The 17122-nt window shown below is 48.5% G+C and overlaps 1 protein-coding gene across 1 annotated transcript in view; it reads left to right on the top strand.

Annotated features, from left to right (window-relative positions):
- The window catches only part of FGF18 (fibroblast growth factor 18), a 75325-nt gene extending 58845 nt beyond the window's left edge, over positions 1 to 16480 (top strand). Inside the window, exon 6 of the mRNA XM_087760085.1 lies at positions 15583 to 16480. Within this exon, the coding sequence (XP_087616211.1) occupies positions 15583 to 15849 (267 nt within the window). The 3' untranslated portion in view covers positions 15850 to 16480. The remainder of the gene's footprint in view (positions 1 to 15582) is intronic.
- The last annotated feature ends 642 nt before the right edge of the window (positions 16481 to 17122 follow it).

Below are 17122 nucleotides of genomic sequence, written 5' to 3'. Positions count from 1 at the left end.
TAAACTGGATCTGTCGGCACCATTACAAGATGACCAAAGCCCTGCCCCTTCCTTTAGGCGCTGCTAAGGCTACTGGCTGGTACGTGGCGATCAGAGCATCTCCTAATCCCCAGGCACTGTTGCCAGGGCATTTCCCATGGTTTTCCATCAGCCACCTGTGGGACCACGCAGTCTGGTCAGCACTAGTGCTCTGGTTATAGCAGGTATCCATAACGGGAGTGTTTTGCACTCCCAAGTATAAAGAGAGAGGCGAGAATAGGCCTGTTTTTCTGAACTGACCAAGGGCAGAGGAGAATGGCAAAGCTGCCGTGTGGGAGGAGAGGCTGCTTATTGCAGACAGTGGCAAGGGAGACATCAGTTTTCAGAGCAAGATATAGATGCAGAGAAGGTAAGTAATGACTGGAAGGAATCCAGAAGATTTTAGAGGAATGGGCAAAGAGCTAAGCACATCTTCGATTTGATCCAGAAATTTCTTCAGAAGATGCTCCAAGCAAGCAATCCCACTAATGTTCTTCCATGGCATTAGGTGGATTACATCTTTTCCAGATCCAGCAGCAATATTGTTCCCTGTTGGTTCTCTCTGTTTTTCTCTGTTGCTTTCATTTTGAGAACAGCTCCATCTCTCAGTGCGTTAAGACACTCCTTGAGCTCTTCCAGGAAGGAGAAGTGGGTGGTGGGTGCTGGAGCCATCTCCTCAGGGTGGGATGGGACTCAGAGTGCAGGTGGAGTTGGGACAGCGAGGCAACTGTCAGTTGTGTGCTGTGCTCCCGTCTGATGCTGCTCCACATAACGTGGCTGTAATCTTGACACTGCGCGTCTGCAGGAAACTCCTGCACCGCTGTAAATGGGGGCAAGTCCTTCTTCTGAGGTAGGATGCGGATATGGAGAAAACTCCAGAAATAGGGGCAGAGTTAGAAAAGCAATAGACAGAATGGGGTCTATCACAGGTATCATCCCTGCCAGCTCTACAGAAAGTGAGAGCAGTAAAGTTGTATGCCGAGAAGTCCCTGCTCATTACATCAGTTCAGCTCCTTCTAAGAATTCAAGCCTGAGAGCCTACGATACTATAAAATGGGTGTTTTCCCACCAAATCCACATGCTGACTTGCACCATCTCTCCTTGGGTTTTCTTTCAAAAACCCTCAGTGACCTGGTATACCCACACCCTCAGAAAACCATTATAGTATATATGTGTTATTTTTTGCAAGAGCATATTAATGAGTTTAGTTTTATTTCCCCTTTCTCTACGTTTAATGTGAAGAGTGGGAAAAAGCTGTTGGTTGAAAGGTAGGACCCCCCTGGCTGGTCGGAACGGCTGAAGCATTGCTTCAGCTCAGTGACAGGTAACTCGGGTGCTTTCTGGGGACAGCTTTGCTGGCACCGTGTCTGTAGCGGTGAAGGCTTCCCGGCGCTCACAGAGCACAGACGAGCAGTGCTGAGCTTGTGCCCTTGAGCATGGTCCAGCTCTTGAAGAAAAGTTCTGCCAGCCAAAGTGTGGCTGTGCCAGGGGCATGTCATCTGCGCCAGGGCCTGGAGGTGGCACAGCTCTGCTGGCCACCATCACCTCTCCCCCACCCCTGACCATCACCGCTGTGCTGATACCACTTGCGGCATAAACCTGCCTCTGAGATGTAAGATTTTTCCTGGTGTGATAACTGCTTTCCAAGCCAATATATTTCTTAATGTTACCAGAAAGTTGCTAATACCATATGGCAAGGCTCTCTGTATTTTTGCAGGACAACAAACAAATTGTTGCTAGATGCCAGACTGCTCTGGCAGAGCTTTATCACTGATGCCTGCCAGCAGTAGCCTTTAGGGGATAGTAATAATTTGGGGTTGTTTACATTACAGCTTTAAAATAGGGGTTTTCTTGAAGCATGTGTGTGTTTAGTCAGGAAAGTTGGCTAAAAAAACTCTGACAGCATCAAAGAGTGAAGGCGCTCGCTACGGCCCATGCATGCAGTCTTGGCCCTTTATAATACCTCTGGCCTTACAGGAGAAGGAGTGTGTTGTGTTACAGAGGCTCCAGGTGGCTCACTGGGAGCCACCCTTTGTAGGACAAGGGGACTTACCTGGGTAGGAGACACCAGGTGGGTTCTCCAAAGCCTTATCAGTGTATCTGGACAGGCTTTGTCATCAGGTTGACTTTGGTCAAGGCTGAGGTTGAGCTTTCTTGAAAAGCTCCCTTTGAAACACCGATGGTGGGAAACCAGTGCCTTGCTGTAAAGCCAGGGGTCTGTGTTAGCCTGAGACAAGGAGAGTCAGGGACGAGCTCTGAGCCTGATGCCCTTTGTGTGCCCAAGTCCTGCGTGGCATTTGGCCACGAGTGTTCCCCGGTGCCTGCCGGCACCAGGGTCTGTCCCAACAGCCAAGCGTGCTGCAAAGATGTCGGGAGGTGGCAAGGGCAGAGGGGCACTCAGGGGTTTGCGGTTTGAAACTTCGATGCAGTAGATGAGGTGTTTGCACTCCTCAGCTTGTATGTTTAAAACCACGCCTAACTGCATATTTGGATTTGGGGCAGAACTCTGAGTTTCACAAGGTTTTGATGCATATCCAGAATTTTTCCCGGAGTTGCACAGTATTTGGGTTGCTTGAAAGGGGCTTGTAAAACCTAGCAGTTTCTGGGGCTGAATGCTGAATTTGCAACAAAAACACGATCAGAATTAGTGGGGTGTCGGGTTTAATAGCGTGCGTTTTGCAGATCTCTCTGTGACATGTTCAGCCATAAACTATTCTGACTTGGCATCTCATGTGAAAGCAAAACTTGACATGGCTTTTGCTGGATCTCACTCAGATCTCATTTTAAACTGAAGTCTGGTTCTTCATATATGGTGGGATTGGTCCTTTTTTAAAGTGAACTGTTCCCAGGCTTTTGCTCCCCTCTGAGTTTGTTTTAGTTTAAGTCATCTAAATAAACGCCTTCAGTGGAACCTGGAGCCAAGCAACCTTGGACCCTGTCATACTTTGAACAGGGACCTGATCTGAAACCAGCCTCAAGTGTCTGAAAATCTTGAACTGAGGCCTGCAGGATTGCAAAGGTCTTAAAAGCAATGAGATGACAAAACCAGTTTTCTTTCAGTTGAGCCACTAGAATCTTCTGCATTCACCTAATCAGGCTTTTTCCTGTAACCAGTGGAAAAAATTTTGAATTATTGTTCTGAAAACTTAGAAGCTGAGATTCTCATGAAATCAAAAGCAGAAGTGGAAGCTAAAATCAGCAATCACCCTCCTCCATTTTCAGTCCCCAAATATCATGAGGCTTTTGGTAACACTGCAGCCTTTCACAGCTGCTCCTTGCCCAATGCTGGGCGACCTGAAGCATCGCATTCAAACTTTTGTGGATGCTGGTGGGATTTGTATCATCTGGTTCATTTGTTGCAGTTTCAAATCTTTACAGCGCTGGAAATGTGTCAGAAGAATTCCCCAAGGAGGGTTTGCTAAATGTTACAGTAGGGATGTTGTTATCACGCAGTCTCAGGGTATGTGGACACAATAATTTGTCATGTTACTTCTCGGTAGGTGTAATGTGCGAAGAGCTGGCCAGACCCCATCGTGCACCTTCCCTGGGGGCTGTGATGGCTCTGGCCTCCGTTGTGATGCTGTAGGCGGCACAGGGATGAGATGTGGCCTGAGGTGGGTACGGTTGTGCTGGGTTTGCACACTCGGCGAGCCGGAGCCCTGCTGGTACGGCTGCTGTCCTTGAGCAGAGACAGCCGTCAGGCGCCGAGTGTTACCCCACTTTTCCAGGAATCCTCCCTCTGGATGGCACAACCGTGTAATGATTCCCAAGAAGCCATTTATGGTTGAGCCCAGCGGAACTGCTTTCCAGTGTTTATTGCACTGAGGCTGCCTTGGCACAAAAGTGGATAGGCTCCGATGCTGCAGTGGTTCCTTCAAAGTGGTAGGAGTTTGTGTGAGCTCACTGGACCTTTGCAGCGTTAATATTTGCTATGAGCAATGGGCCTTGTCGTGGGTCTGTATTTGTGATGATTTGTTTACAGCGGTGTTTTGCACAGAAGTTTCTCTGGAGGTAGGAAGGAGAGGGGAGAATGACGTGAATGTGGGTAATGGATTTTGTGGACAAAGTTCAGATGTTTTGTGGTGGTGTGGGATAGCAGGCAGCTGATCTTGGTGTTGCAGGGAGAGCAGAGGTCATTTTGAAGCTCTGTGTGCTCAGAAGAGGGAGAGCAGTTTGGTGGCTACTGATGAACACTGACCGGCTGCCAGGCTTGGGAAGGCGAGATGGGAGAGTTTGCAGAGAGAATGGGAAATGCTGGGGAACGCTGGCAGTGCTTGAGCTCCCGCGTTGCACAAGAGGTTGAGGAGATGGAAGAAAGTTGCTTATATGGAGAAGACCCCTTTATTTCTCAAATTATTAAAAACTGCATCGATTCTTAACAGAGTCTGTGTGTGCGTTTAAGCTTGGATGCCAAAGCCCTGAAGGCTATCTGAGCCAGATGACTGTGGTACTCATGGCACTGAATGGAGAGAGAGGCTTATACCACCACTGATCCCTTTGCCGATCAGTTGTTAGTGCTGTGTGTACATCTTGCCTGCGTGGCCTGACGGATTTAGGCCACGGGTTTCACAAATGGAGCACATTACTAAGCACGCTGAAACCCACACAGTGCTGCTGGGATTGGATTTGTATTTAGCTGCTTTGCCAGGCAGAGCATTCACAATGTTGGTTGGACATCACCTAACATCTTGTAAGAATAATGTGAATATTTAAGGTCTGTGCTAAGTCCTTCTGTGCTACCTTCAGTTCTTGCAATCTTCTAAGCACCCTGGATGGGTGCTGATCCTCTCAGGCTGAGCAAGGACAGGAGGTTTTGCTTTAGCCAAACTGTGGGTAGAGGAGCTGTGCATGACATGAGCTGTGAATCCTGCGAGCAGGGCTTCCTCGGATGGTAGTGGGAATATCTGAGATGGGACTGGTGCTTAATACATCATTTCACAGGCCAGGCCAGGTGGTCAAGAGGTCCTTGTAGACACATTTTAGCTATATATGAACATCTCCAGTTAACTTAAGCTTCTCAGCACAGCCACAATGCTTTAAGTGTTCGCTCTAAAATAAAGCAAAAGGTTCCTTATCCTTTTATTTCAAAAAATAAATTTCTTCATGATACTGGTTTTATGCTGGGGAGTCGCAGTTGCTCAGCTGAGGATGTGAGTGTTGGCCTTTATCTCCAGGCTGTGTCTGGTCACCAGGGAGCTAACAGGTTTATGGATTTCTTGCGATTCCTCTGTAGCAAACTTCATGTTTTCCTTTGGATATTCCTAGGAAGCACCAATTCTCTCTCAGACTGGAGTTTTGCAAAGTCAAGGTTCACGTTGCAGACCAAGCTTGTAAGCTTGACCTCTAAATCTTTTTCTTATCCCTTGGCTGGGAGCTGTATATCCCCTTCCAGGGAAAACATACCACCTTCTTGAAAGCTACATGATAATTTAATTTAATCCTTTCTGTGTTCAAGGAGCAAATGTCACCATAAAGCTGCTAACATCCTCTCCCCTGTGTTTCTTGGTGGCTGCAGCTGTGTGTCATGCTGGAATATTTCAGTTCCCTAAGGTTAAATGTTAATTAAAATTATTGAGAGGGGATCCCCGAGCCCTGGTCATGCCTCACCCTGTTTGGGTGGAGAGGGTGTGCTGTATGCATCTTGTGCTGACACTTGTATCAAGTGGAATTTAATTGCTTTCCTCAGAGCATCTTATCTCCCAAGTGCAATTTTTGTTGGTCTTGAGTGTCTCTAAGATAAGGGTGATGTTTCTTCTAAACGTTACTTTGCAAATACACTGATGTATTTAACTTGCAGCAAGCAACAAAGCAACGCAGCCTTGTCTTCCTCAACTGGATGCAGCTGAGATGCGCATTCAGGTGGATCCTGCTCTTCAAGGACTGTTTCTACTTGACTCTCAAATGGTTTTTGGAGATGAAGTGAGAACAGAGGCTAATTTTGAAGTGGAGAATAAAACCTATGCTCCAACAGCAGCAAAAGATAGTCCATTTGATATGGCCATTACCATACATTTAAGGTCAAAGAAATGTAGATCTTGCTTAAATATATTTTTGTTCTTGGTATTTTCTTATGTTATCTTTTGAGTGGTTAAAGATATTAGGTTTTCCTAAAAGAGGACTAATCTCAAAAGCCTTGCATTTGTTGTATACAGATGGAGTTTGTCATTCACAGGCTGGGACAATTCCTGATGATCATTTTTATGGATGGCACTTGATTTGATCATGGATTTCTCGTTTTTCTTAGTAATATGATTTGACGTGAAGAGAACTAATGCCATCAATGATCTTTCTTGGTCCTAAATTCCACTGATTTAAAGTTGCCTGAGGGAAACTGATGTCACTACCAGAATGTCAGCTGAATGAGATTGCACTCATTTGAAATGATAACTTATAAAATCAGTGCCTATGTTTGTTTAATGTGTATAAACCTGGAGTTTACCAGACCTGCTGTGGGGTCAGCAACTGTTATAGTCCCGTGTTCTTGCTCCACTCATCATCTAGACCTGATGTTTTAAATAATTTTTTTTTTTTTAAATTTTCCTATAGTGGCATAGGTCCCTATATAATGAATTTAAGCCTACACGAAATATGCTGCTGCTCTTAGCTGGCTTTTATAGACAGTTCAGGACTAGCCTGTGCGTCTCGGTGGAGGCTGAAAATGGCTGCTCTCAAAGGAAACATGGCAAACCCTGGCAGTGCGTTTAACCAAACAGGTTGTGCTTTGTACAGAGGGGTAAAAATGCCATCACAGCTCTTACCGTAGTTAGCACCTAGAAGCATACATGCAACTGGATCAGGTAGGTGCAGGTAATGGGAGATGTCATAGATCTGCTCAGATGTCACGTCTGAAACCTGCCTGTGGTTTCAGATCTGGTGAAGCAGTAGCTTCCTATTGCAGGAAACCCGCAGTTCTGACTTAAATTAAATTTTCCTAAATTTTCTATTGGTTTCATAAATTTCATTTAAAAAGTGATTGACGTTTCTCATCATTAACAGTAAGTACACGTAGTTCTCTGAGATGCAGTTAGGAATTTCTCTTAATCAAATGTATATCTTTGCAGATGAAGCCAACCGAGTTTGCTCTCGTTACGGATATGTGCCGTCCTGCCGCACTGTTGGCAATACATGTGCCTGTGACGGAAGGAGCAGGTTAGGAGGCATGTCCTGGCGTAGCCACAGCCTTGCTTGGTTCATCCCTGCCAACACTCCTTTCATCTCTGTATCCTCCTGTTCATCCTGTGGCAAAACGCTCTTCTGGGGCAGTGTGAGGGTTACTGAACAGATATTAGTCAGAAAAGTGGAATTTTTGAATGAAAGGTAGAAGGAAAGAAAAATTTTAAACCCTTCTCTTCCTTCCTTGGTTCTTGCAGCTTGTGCTGTGTCCGGCACAAACAGGGCCAGGGCTCTGCGAAGCCTGTAGGTCCCATCCCACGTGTGCAAGACCATGCCCATTTTTGCGTGCTCTCAGGAGAGACGGGATGTACCCCTGGTGCGTACGGGCAGGCGGGTGCAGAAATGGGCAACGCTACTTTGAAACTGGGCCTCTGAATGGAGATGTACCCTCTCTTCGGAGAATCTCCTCCGCATGGGTTTTGTATTACTTCCCCTGCTTCATGAATGCACTTAGATGTCCTGTATACATAATTAACCTCTCCACTGCGCTGGCAGACACTTTTATTGAACTGCCCATCATGACTCCTAAGTATTTTCCTCGGAGGATTGTGCAGGTTCAGAGGCCAGAGAGCTGGAGGAAACGCATGAAGCTGAGTAACTCTTGGCAGTTATAGATGCAGCTTCCCTGATTTACAGCCCGGTCTAGGAGCAAGAATGTGCATTTGGGTCAAGAGGTGTCTCTGTGGTGAGGATGCCTTGCCATAAATCCAGGATGCTGAACATCAGGATGCTTACGATGGATCCGCCCTGATAATGCCTATAAAGTGCACAAGGATGGCCAGGGCCAGCTTACCAGCAGCCAGAGCACTCAGATTTGCTGTGCTGCGAGGGGGTGGTATTTCCCACAGCATTGCTGGACCTGGCAGCTGCCATACCCACCTCATTGTCACACTTTCTGACCTGCCTTTAAAAGGTGTACATGCGAAGGGGGAGAGTGGCAGTGCTAAAAGCTGCAACATTAACATAGCTCCTGCCTTACCTTCTTCCACTCGCTATTTTCCAAGCCACGCAGAGCGAGTCTGAGCTCTGACTTTGAGCTGAGCTTGTGCAAAGCCACAGAGAAGTACTATCTGCTTCCTGAAAATCATGTGTCACTAGGTACATGCTGTGTAAATATCTCTGGGGCTTTATAGGGGGTATCAGTGATGCTGAGTGCATCAGCTCTTGGTCCTCAGCTGGGGATGCTTCAGGAGTGGCTTACTGGGACTGCTGAACCACACATCTCCCGAAAACCCAAGCCTTCCCCGCTGTCACTGCTCCAAAATTTAGGAAATACAGGGCAGGATTTCTTCTGTATAATGCAGTGTGTGGATCTAACAGTGCCAGCGTTCGAGGGAAATTTTCAGCAAGCCTTTGAGATAATTGCTGAGCTCAGTGGGTGTACCTCGCAGCTGGGGGTGGCGTGAGATCCAGCACGGTGGGGTACCACTCAGGAACCCCCTCTGTCTGTCTGTCTGCGGAGGCGGGGGTGGGATTGCAGAAAGGGTCCATTTCAGAGTTTTTCCTTGCAAAAAACCTAGGTGCGTACACCTCTTGGAAACCTTTTGCTTGAGTGGTAGCTTTCCCTGCTCCAGGATTTTTGGGATGAAGGGGCTTGCACAGAGGGAAGTGATCCCGCTTGTGTGGCTTGTATCTTCACAATTTGACATTGAGCCTGGGGGCTGAACTTGCAGAAATTAGACAAGAGAGTCATCCCCGTCTCACTTGAAAGGTTGAGCCTTGCTGCACCCTGTGCCGAGCCGACATTCCTGGGTCATCACAGACGTGTTTCCTATGGTCTGGTGTTAGTATTTGCAGCACATCACCGGCGCATTCAGTCACCTTACCCAAAAAGCTTCTAATTGCGGCGTCGTTTGAGGCGGGGGGCGGGGGGGGGGGGGGGAAGTGTTTTAACATAAGCTTAGTTAACAACAGCTTAACACAGCATCACTCGTAGGGCTTAATTTGTGCCCTCGTCTTTGCAAACAGAGAAACCTTTCAGTCTTGGAGGCATCTCTCCCCGCACCTTGGTGTTACCCGAGCCGCTTGCACGAGCTTATTGTTGCTGTAAAAGCCGAGTGAAGTTTGGATTTGCCGGTGCCCACTGAGCCAGATTTGTGAAGCATAAATGAGAAAACCTGCCCTGGCCTCCCTTCCCCATAAAAAGCTGCTCAGGTGGCTTAGTGTGGCAGGCTAATAGGGAGAAGGCGGAGGCGGCTGCTGCACCTGCTAATGCTTTGGCTCAGGCTGGTGGCACAGAGGCTGCCGTGAATTCCCCCTGAGCGGCAAGCTGTTAGTGGCAGTAATGCCTCACTCGGAGGAGCGCTCCTGCTACGACAACAAAGAGCCCTTTGATCCTTTCCATTTGGAGAACTTAAAACGAGAAAGCCAAACTACAATAAGACCAAGCTGGGTCATAAAAAGGAGAGCAGGAGCACCAAAGCGCTCCGGAGTGTAATTGTAGAAGCAGCAAATGCTTTGGCACTTAATTCTGCTTTAGTGTCAGTTCAACATGTTTCACGTTTAATACTGGAGAGTTCGTCGCCAAATGCTCTGCACAAACAATCCGGTGCTGCTCCTCCGTAGGCTCAGGGTGCTCGGAGAGCCCCTGGCTCCAGCGCAGCTCCTTCAGCTCCGCTGCCTTCAGCTGCGCACCGGATGGAATTGGCCCGTGGTGTATGAACAGTCCCTCGCTCGAGATAGCCCTTTCCGGAGCAGGAGCCTTGGGCGGCTGCTGTTGCTCTAACCCTGCTTAGTAAAGGGACTGGGACCACTCGAGTCCACCGCCTTGTCACTGGGCAGCGGCTCGCTGTGTCCGGGGCTGGTCCCCAGCTATTAGCTGCCCAAGATGCCCTGCCGGAGCCAGTGCTTCGTGCTGCCCGGGCTTTACCGGCGCGGCTGTGCTTTCCCTCGCCTCTGCGCAGACCTGGGTGATGCCCAAGGGGTTTCTGTGGAAGGCGGCGTTTAGATCAGGCGTTTTATAAGATGTTTATCAGAAGTCTGGCTTTGTCGCATGGCCAGGCAGTAGCTCCTGGGAGCAAAATTGGTGATTCGGGGGTGGCTCCTCACAGGTGCAAGGAGGTGCCGACTCGAAGGGAGCCCGTGCCTTTCGCAAGAGCAGAGTTATGCCTCTGTGACGGCTCTCGCCCTGCTCTGAGCCGGAGCTTGGCTGGAGATGTTGCCTGTGGGATCGTGGTGAGCAAAACGTGGGAGCATCTTGTCCTCCCGAGCGTGTGTGGGACACCCCGGGGCCGCAAAGCCCTTGCGCCCACCCTGCCGAGGGGGATGCGGGAGTGGGTGCGGGTCCTCCCCCATCCAGTGGCAGTGCCGTCGCACGGGGCCAGGAGGTTCCTGCACAGCTCCAGGGCTTTCAAGAACTCTTCTTATTTTAAAGAATCAATTCAAAACATAAACCTCCACGTTTTGAAGGGCAAGCGCTCTGTAAGGTGCATCCTGACAGCTAAGTATGTATGAAATGCGGCTTGGCAGCATCTCCCTGCTGACGTTGGCGGCAGAGGATGCAACCCCGTATCGGCAGCAAGCGTTTGCACTAGGAGCTCCTGGGGAAGGGCAAGCAGGCGGCTGGAGCAGGGAGTGACGTTCGGCCAAAGCCATCTCCCTTTTCCATCCTTCTCTCTTTGGAGGAGCGAGGGGATGGGTGAAACACCCAATGAGTGTTTTGCTGTCATTTAAATAGGGACATGATTAGACCTTAAGTGATGGGCACCTGATGAAAACAAGGTGACACTTAAAAATTATGGAAAACCCTTATAAATGGCTTTTTCCCCTAATAGATTACCATGGGTGCAGCTCTCCATGGTGTAGGTAACGTGTGCGAGTGATTTATTCTATTGGGGATTATAACAGATGCTGTAAAATCATCTTGTAAGTATTTGAAAATCATTTGTCTGTCTCTGATGTGTCTTAGCACGTACAGGAATGCTCTGTTTGGGAAAGTGAGGTCCTTATCCTGCTTTATCTCGAGGTACTTGTAAATGCTACTGTAATTTCATGTTATCAAATCATTTAGCTCTTCCTCTTCCAGAACTAAGTTATTTTATCTCATGCACCTTGTTTACTTCAAATTAGCCCTGAGGTTGGCCTGAAGTTGCACCTTGTTATTCCTCCACCTCCTGTCTCCGTCTTAGGCTCTGTCGGCAAATTTGAAGGTATAAGTAAATACATTTTTGTTATTAATAGACTAACTTCCCCCTCCTACACACACGTTTTCTTTTCATTCCAGTCTTCGTTTTCCATGAGAAACTGACATTGCAGTACAAGCGGAAACCTCCCAAATTGCATGAAAATGCCTTAATTCTCCTAGCAACAAGGTCAGGGCTCAAATCCAGGACCCAGGCGTGGGGGAAACGGCCCTTCCAATTACCTGCTCCCCCTGTGGTACGGATCCAGTCGGTTCATCAGCACCTGGGTTTGGGTGGATTTGAAACTCAGCCATGGTATTGTTTAAAAATTCTCCATTCATTGGGGAAGGGCTTGTAGTGGGCTGAGCCCTGAGAAACCTGGGGCTGGTTTTATGGCTTCCCATTGAAACCTGGTGGAACCCCGTGGTGTCGACTGATTTCCCCCTTCCCCACTCATGTGGCTTTGATCAAACCCAGGGCTTGGAGAACAACCCCCCCAGGAACTGGAACTACTGAGCTTTGCCCAGTTCTGCCATTCATTAAAGCGTTTGTGAGCTTCCAACTGTAGATGATAAAATTAGGACCTTTGTGCCTAGCCCAGTATGGAGATTGCCGGTCCTATGGCAGAGCTGGCTTTGCCCCCGTATAGAGGGCACGTATAGGGAACACGGACCCTGGATTAGCATGTTTGATGCAGAAGTTGCCATGATCTCCCCGCCCTCTTAATAGGACCTACCCGTGGTAACGAAACCCTTTAGGCAGGATGGCGCGTTAATGATTTTAGGGTAAGCATCACATATTGTTCCACTGATTGCATTGAAGCTCTGCTAAAGGTATTAAGCCAGGAAGGGATGGCTGGTCCTGGAGGCTGGCGGTGACAAAGCTTTTCCTCTGTTGTTGCCTGTGTGACTCCAGCTTGGGCTGTCATGCCTGATGGTTCCCAGCTTGCGGCTCCATTTGTAGCTCGTAAGTGGTTATTTGGGGATCAGAGGTGCAGGGAAGCCTGGGCCAGCTCGGCCCGGGGGGCTTCCCTCCTGTCCTGTGATCCCTGCCCTTCCCACAAACTGCACCAAACTCTGCTGGGATTGTGCAGGACTTTTTAGGAAGGCTTCAAGGAAAGAGCAGGCTGACCTGGCCTTGGGGAAGGGGCGGTAAGTGCGCGGGGCTGGGCTCCTTGCCCTGCCGTTGTGACCAGAGGAGCCCCCGAGCCTGCTGCAGCCGGGGACCGACCGCCACTGCAGGTGCTGTGCTGGTCACGCTGCTGTGGCTTTCCCGCCCCCGCCGGGATGGGATGGGTGAAATGGCTAAAGACTGAGAGGGTCTGATACCATTTAGTTTGCGCAGAGGGAGTTTAATAGTAAGCATAGCAGTAAGCATGGCCTGCAGTACTGAAAAACTCTTTATTTGACTCCAGTGGGGAGTTGGACTGGGCTAATACTATGATGGAAATCCTTTCTTTGGCTTTGCTGAGCATTAGATTAAGTCCTGTATGATGCTGCATACTGCGCTTATCCCTGTCCGGAATCTATAAACACCCAGAGCTGAGACAACATCCAGGGCTGAAGCGAGGCTGTATCTACTCTTTAATATCTTTTGACACATAAAACAAAGTACCGGTGCACACAACAATGAATGGCGTTCTAGATGCAGCACCAGTTACTCAGCAGTTAAAGGACAAAACGTATTTTCTGGCAGCAGATTGTAGGCGAGAATTTCCTCTGTGCTGAACCACTTAAAGATGCTGTTGTGTGATGCTGCAACTCCCTCCGGTGCTGTGAGTGCTGTGTAAATTAGAGTCCTAAATCCAGCCCAAGATCCACATGCTGCCATGTTCAAAGTCCAGCTCTGGGTCTGTTAGTCTAGATCTCCAAGCCGAGCTGAATCCAGTGTGGTGGGTTGACCCTGGCTGGACGCCAGGTGCCCACCAAGCCGCTCCATCCCTCCCCTCCTCAGCTGGACAGGGGGGAGAAAATATATCAAAAGGCTTGTGAGTGGAGATAAGGACAGGGAGAGATCACTCACCAGTTACCATCGTGGGCAAAACAGACTCCACTTGGGGAAATCAGTTAACTGATTACCAATCAAATCAGACTAGGATAATGAGAAATAAAAATCAAATCTTAAAACCCCTTCCCCCCACCCCTCCCTTCTTCCCGGGCTCAACTTCACTCCCGATTTCTCTACCTCCTCCCCCCTGAGCAGCGCAGGGGGACGGGGAATGGGGGTTGGGGTCAGTCATCCCAAGCTGTCTCTGCCGCTCCTTCCTCCCCAGGGGAGGGCTCCTCACACTCTGCCCCTGCTCCAGCGTGGGTCCCTCCCACAGCAGACAGTCCTCCACAAACTGCTTCATCGTGGGTCCTTCCCACGGGCTGCAGTTCTTCACGGACTGCTCCAGCGTGGGTCCCTTCCATGGGTGCAGTCCTTCAGGAGCAGACTGCTCCAGCGTGGGTCCCCCACGGGGTCACAAACCTGCTCCAGCCTGGGCTCCTCTCTCCATGGGGCCACAGGTCCTGCCAGGAGCCTGCTCCAGCACAGGCTTCCCACGGGGTCACAGCCTCCTTTGGGCATCCCCCTGCTCTGGCGTGGGGTCCTCCACGGGCTGCAGGTGGATCTCTGCTCCACCGTGGACCTCCACGGGCTGCAGGGGCACAGCCTGCCTCACCATGGGCTTCCCCAGGGGCTGCAGGGGAATCTCTGCTCTGGCACCTGGAGCACCTCCTGCCCTCCTCCTGCACTGCCCTTGGTGTCTGCAGGGCTGCTCCTCTCACATGTTCTCACTCCTCTCCTCTGGCTGCTCTTGCGCAGCAGCTTTTCCCCTTCTTAAATCTGTCATCCCAGAGGCGCTACCACCGTCGCTGATGGGCTTGGCCTTGGCCAGCAGTGGGTCCGTCTTGGAGCCGGCTGGCATTGGCTGTGTCGGACATAAGGGAAGCTTCTGGCAGCTTCTCACAGAAGCCACCCCCCTGCTACCAAAACCTTGCCATGCAAACCCAGTACACCCTGTTTGCCAAAATCTGGAACCAGCAAGCAGCTGGGGAACTAGCAGCCCATGGCAGTGGCGGGGAGTTGGGTTTGCACTAGGCTGCATCGGGAAAGCAGCCCCAACAGGGCAGGCGTTTTGCTGCAGGGTGGTTGAGGAGCAGCACTCGTGCTCAGGAGCTTCTGACCTCCAGTTGTGCATCTAATCCTGGCTCCCTCTGTGAGGAAGAATGTCGTTTAGGGACACGGTTTCCTAAGCCAGGTACTTCAGCTCTGGGTGGCTGCTTTTAGGCTGAGATTGAAAGGTGAGGAAAGGGGAAGGACCATGTTTCCTCCGCCACCAGAAGTGAAACCTTCTTCCAAACAAAAGCCAACCCTGAGAGAGCAGAGGTGTAATATCGGGCACTTGCCTCTCCCCCTCTGGCAGTGGAGCTGGGGGGGTCTGGTGGCTGAGGACACTGTTGCCCCATAGTCCTCCAGCTGCAGTCGCATCGGGATGCCGGTGGGATACCGGCCCGTCCAGGGAGCGGCTCCAGCTTGGGAACGGCCCTTTCCACTGCTGATGTCGCTCAGGGACGTGAGTTGGAGCCAAGCCTGGGGTGTACAATGCGGCTCCGAAATAACCAGTTGGATTCGGGGACTGGAGTGGAGTCGGGGACCTCGACGCCTGCGGCACCCCTCCGGCTCATCCCCGGAGCTCCACGCGTGGTTTATTTGCCAGGTGTTGCGCCCGGGATGCTGCGGGAGAGAGTTTTTAAAGCACTGGGAAGGCTTAGACTAAGGCTTGTAATGGTTTTAGTGGGATTTGGGTAGTTATGGATGCAAACCCATAAGGTATTTCGGAAAACATATAAAAAGTGAGCGGTGAAAGTGGCAACGCTGTTGGTTCGGCCCATATGAGATTCTGATTTTTTTTATGTTTTCTGATTAAGTATGATGTTTCCCTGGCACAAGTTCAATTCATCCTCCTTTCCTAGTGGAAAAAGCAAAGCTAAATGTCTTGCTTTGCTTGCAATTGAAGGAGCTGGACTGGATAAATTTAACTGTTGCCTTTGAAAAATCTTTCTCTCCTTGGATAGGAGTGTTTAAAAAAAAATTAAATGATGACCTCATGCTTTCGTGCTTTTTTTTTTCATTTCTATTTCAGCTGATGTTTGTTACGGCTCCTATTAACAATGTTTGAACCAAAAACAAGGTCCAGATGTGATGATTTTATTTATGCCAAATTGGGTTTTGGTCACTGAGCTTACATTTGGATAATGAATTTTTTCTTTTTTTTTTCCTTTTTCAGCCTGATGGCACCAGCAAGGAGTGTGTCTTCATTGAAAAAGTCCTAGAAAACAACTATACGGCACTGATGTCAGCAAAATATTCCGGCTGGTATGTTGGATTCACCAAAAAAGGGAGGCCACGGAAAGGGCCCAAGACCCGGGAAAACCAGCAAGATGTACATTTTATGAAGAGGTACCCAAAGGGGCAAGTGGAGATACAGAAACCTTTCAAGTACACAACAGTCACCAAGAGGACTAAGAGAATACGACCCACCAACCCCAGTTAAAAATAGACAAAAACAGTGTCACAATAATAAACCACAAAAAAAAAAACTGCACCAGAGGAATATTTTTACATTAAAAATAAGGAAGAAGTTCTATTTTTGTACATTGTGTTTAAAAAAAAAATAAAAATAAAAAAAATTAATAAAAGACTAGATGGCAAACGCTGGGGAAAAGCTGTTAGGGATTTATTGTGACTTGAAAAACAAAATGAACTGCTCTATTTAAATTGACTTGTTGTTGTTGATGACACACAGGTGCTTATTTCGCTTTTTTGGAAAGGACAACTTTTCAAGCATATCCCCAGAGGAAAAAAAAAAGTAATTATTAAAAATAAATAAATAAAACCAAAGAAAACCAAAGTTCTTTCCCAAAGTTACTGAGACCCTGCCCCGAAAAGTGCCGGTTTTGCAGTAATCTATTTATTGTCTGCTGCACGCCGGCCCAAGACAAGATGGTGTGTGCCGCAGTGATTGAGTTTCCGTGGAGTTCTCAACGCATCGATCTTCTGTAACCTTTCTGACGACATAAGGTGTCACGGCTCCGTGATCCTGCATTATGCTCAGTTCTGGAGAATGCTGCTAAATACATTCAAGTGACTACAAGATGACCTAGTACACCAATGATAAGGGAATATTTTAAAACCAGCTATATTATATATATTATATATATATAAGCTATTTATTTCACCTCTCTGTATATTGCAGTTCCATGAACCAAGTATTACTGCCTCAACAATTAAAAAAATTATTTAAAACACATGTACATATTTTTGCTGTTCACACTTCTTTCCCCTCCCTGAGTAGTAGTTTTTTTAATGCATATTTATCTTTTATGTGAGGGCAGCAGGATATGTTTGGGGTAGTTTCCCCACTAGAAACTTAATTTTTATTTCTGTAATTCCTCCTTTTCCTTAATACCGTCTACCTCCTCCTGCCTCGTTGTTCCCACAAGGAAGAAATCCTGCGTGGGGTGATGATGGGCTGAGAGTGGGGGAATCTACGCTGGCATTCTTCAAGAGCAGGAGTTAAATTTGGTACTTTTCAGGCCAACGAATATTTCCTAAAGCTTTGGCCAAGCAGAAGGTAAAGTGGAAAATTAGCATCCTACTCAATTAACACGTACTTACGTGTGGCTTGTGTTTCCTTCACTGGAGGTTTTGAGAGGGGCTATTTGTTTCAGCTATTTAATTCAATATTGTATCTTTTAAAACTTGCCCTAGACCGACCAAATCCCTCTCCCTCGCCCCGCGTAGCTGTCCCAGCCCTTCGGTGGCTT

This window comes from Nipponia nippon, unplaced genomic scaffold (assembly GCF_047370975.1).
Source record: "Nipponia nippon isolate SJK-2023a ecotype South Korea unplaced genomic scaffold, ASM4737097v1 scaffold_21, whole genome shotgun sequence".
NCBI classification, from domain to species: domain Eukaryota; kingdom Metazoa; phylum Chordata; class Aves; order Pelecaniformes; family Threskiornithidae; genus Nipponia; species Nipponia nippon.
Note: the sequence above shows the minus strand (reverse complement) of the source record. Positions and strands in the feature narration are given on the sequence as shown.